We start from the raw sequence: 1551 nt of genomic DNA, 5'->3' as shown, positions 1-1551 counted from the left end.
CCCCCCTCTCCCATGAGGAACAGCTGCCCCACCCAGCTGTGCAGGCGCTGTTTCCTGCTCCCAGGGCAGCACAAAGCCCTCCGTGAGGCCCCACCACGCCCAGAGCCCTGAGGGGGCTGCAGTTACCATCCTGGAAGACCCTCTCCACGTTCAGGCCGTAGGTGGCACAGGTCTCGTAGTAGGTGCAGCGCTTCAGGTCATTGGAGAGCTTCCGTGCCCGGGAGTCGTCGATGACGCGCGGGTTGGTGGCACTGATGGCATCTGCAAACCAAAGGGACAGGAGGCTGGAAGGCAAGGAGCCTGTCCCACCCATCCAGGGGCCCCAGGACACCTCTGGCCTCCCTGCTCTCGTCACACAGAGGAACCACCACCTCCACAGCACTGTCCCAGAGATGCCTGTGATCACAAAGTGCCACGTCTGTACAAAAATGGATGAATCTCTGTAAATGAACTTGACTCAACTCCCCAAAGCACCCAGCCACCAACATTGCAACAAGACAGAGGCAGAACACCTCTGGGAGGTGTGGGGACCAAGGCCAGGCCGCCCCAGCTGCCAAATTTGTCAGTCTCCAACATTTTAGGGCTCATGGCCAAGCCCTACATGTTAAAGAATCCAAGGGAGAAACCCTCCTGGTTCAACAAGAAAGTCAACTCTGCTGGGAAGTCTTCACAGCCAAGGAATTCCTGGACAGCTCTAAAATACAGGCTCAATTTGTATCCCAAATAGCCACCAAGTGCTTCCTTCCAAAGAGGAATCCAACTCCTTAAAGCCAAGCCAGGGAGGGCTGTGAACAAACCTTCTCAGGTAGGGTAGAACTGGGAGCTGCCCTGTGAGAAGCCCTCCTGCAGCCCTCCAGATGGCTGTGTGCCTGTACAAAGGCTAGGACCTCACCTGGTTCTGTGTCTGGGACAATCATGGCCACTACCCTGTTACCTGTCCTGCACCTCCGCAGTGCATGCTGCCACCCCACTCCTGAGCCAGATCACTCAGTCCTAAAACTTATTCCAGGATCTCTAAATATCCAAAGTTTAAGAACTTTGTTCTGCTTTTAATGTGGGGGTCTGGAGCAGACCCCTGTGACTCCCTCCCACTGCTCCTGCCTGTCTTCCTGGCCTCAGAGCTTCTTCCTGGCCAGGAACAGGTCACACAGTGCTCAGGAACTGTCCTGCCAGGACAGTTTTTCCTACATCCATGTCCTGCTCCTGCTCTCTACTGTCACACAGAAACTCTTCACCCCAGGCTGCCTGCTGCCTGTGCTGGCAGAGCTGGGGGAGGCAGCACCAGCGTATCACGCCGTTTCCAGAGCAAAGTGGCTCCACAGCATGAGGCAGCTCTCTGTGGGGAGGCTGAGATGGTGTGAGCAGCAACTCCCTCCTCAGGGCCCTGGGCCGGAGCCCCTGCATGGTCCTTCAGCCCCACGTAATGCTCACAGACCAGGATGCCCCCTGCACTCTCAAGCCAGCACCCCATGTGCTCTGGGGCCAGCACCCCCTGCTCTGGGGCCAGCACCCTGTGTGCTCTGGGGCCAGCACCCCATGTGCTCTGGGGCC

The 1551-nt window shown here is 57.7% G+C and overlaps 1 protein-coding gene across 1 annotated transcript in view; it reads right to left on the bottom strand.

Annotated features, from left to right (window-relative positions):
* Positions 1–1551, bottom strand: part of AGAP3 (ArfGAP with GTPase domain, ankyrin repeat and PH domain 3) — a gene marked incomplete at its 5' end in the record, with an annotated part of 72319 nt that overhangs the window by 65227 nt on the left and 5541 nt on the right. Inside the window, one exon of the mRNA XM_005430569.2 lies at positions 127–261. Coding sequence (XP_005430626.2) covers positions 127–261 — 135 coding nt within the window. The remainder of the gene's footprint in view (positions 1–126; positions 262–1551) is intronic.

The sequence above is a fragment of the Geospiza fortis genome, unplaced genomic scaffold (genome assembly GCF_000277835.1).
Source record: "Geospiza fortis unplaced genomic scaffold, GeoFor_1.0 scaffold891, whole genome shotgun sequence".
Classification (NCBI taxonomy): domain Eukaryota; kingdom Metazoa; phylum Chordata; class Aves; order Passeriformes; family Thraupidae; genus Geospiza; species Geospiza fortis.
Note: the sequence above shows the minus strand (reverse complement) of the source record. Positions and strands in the feature narration are given on the sequence as shown.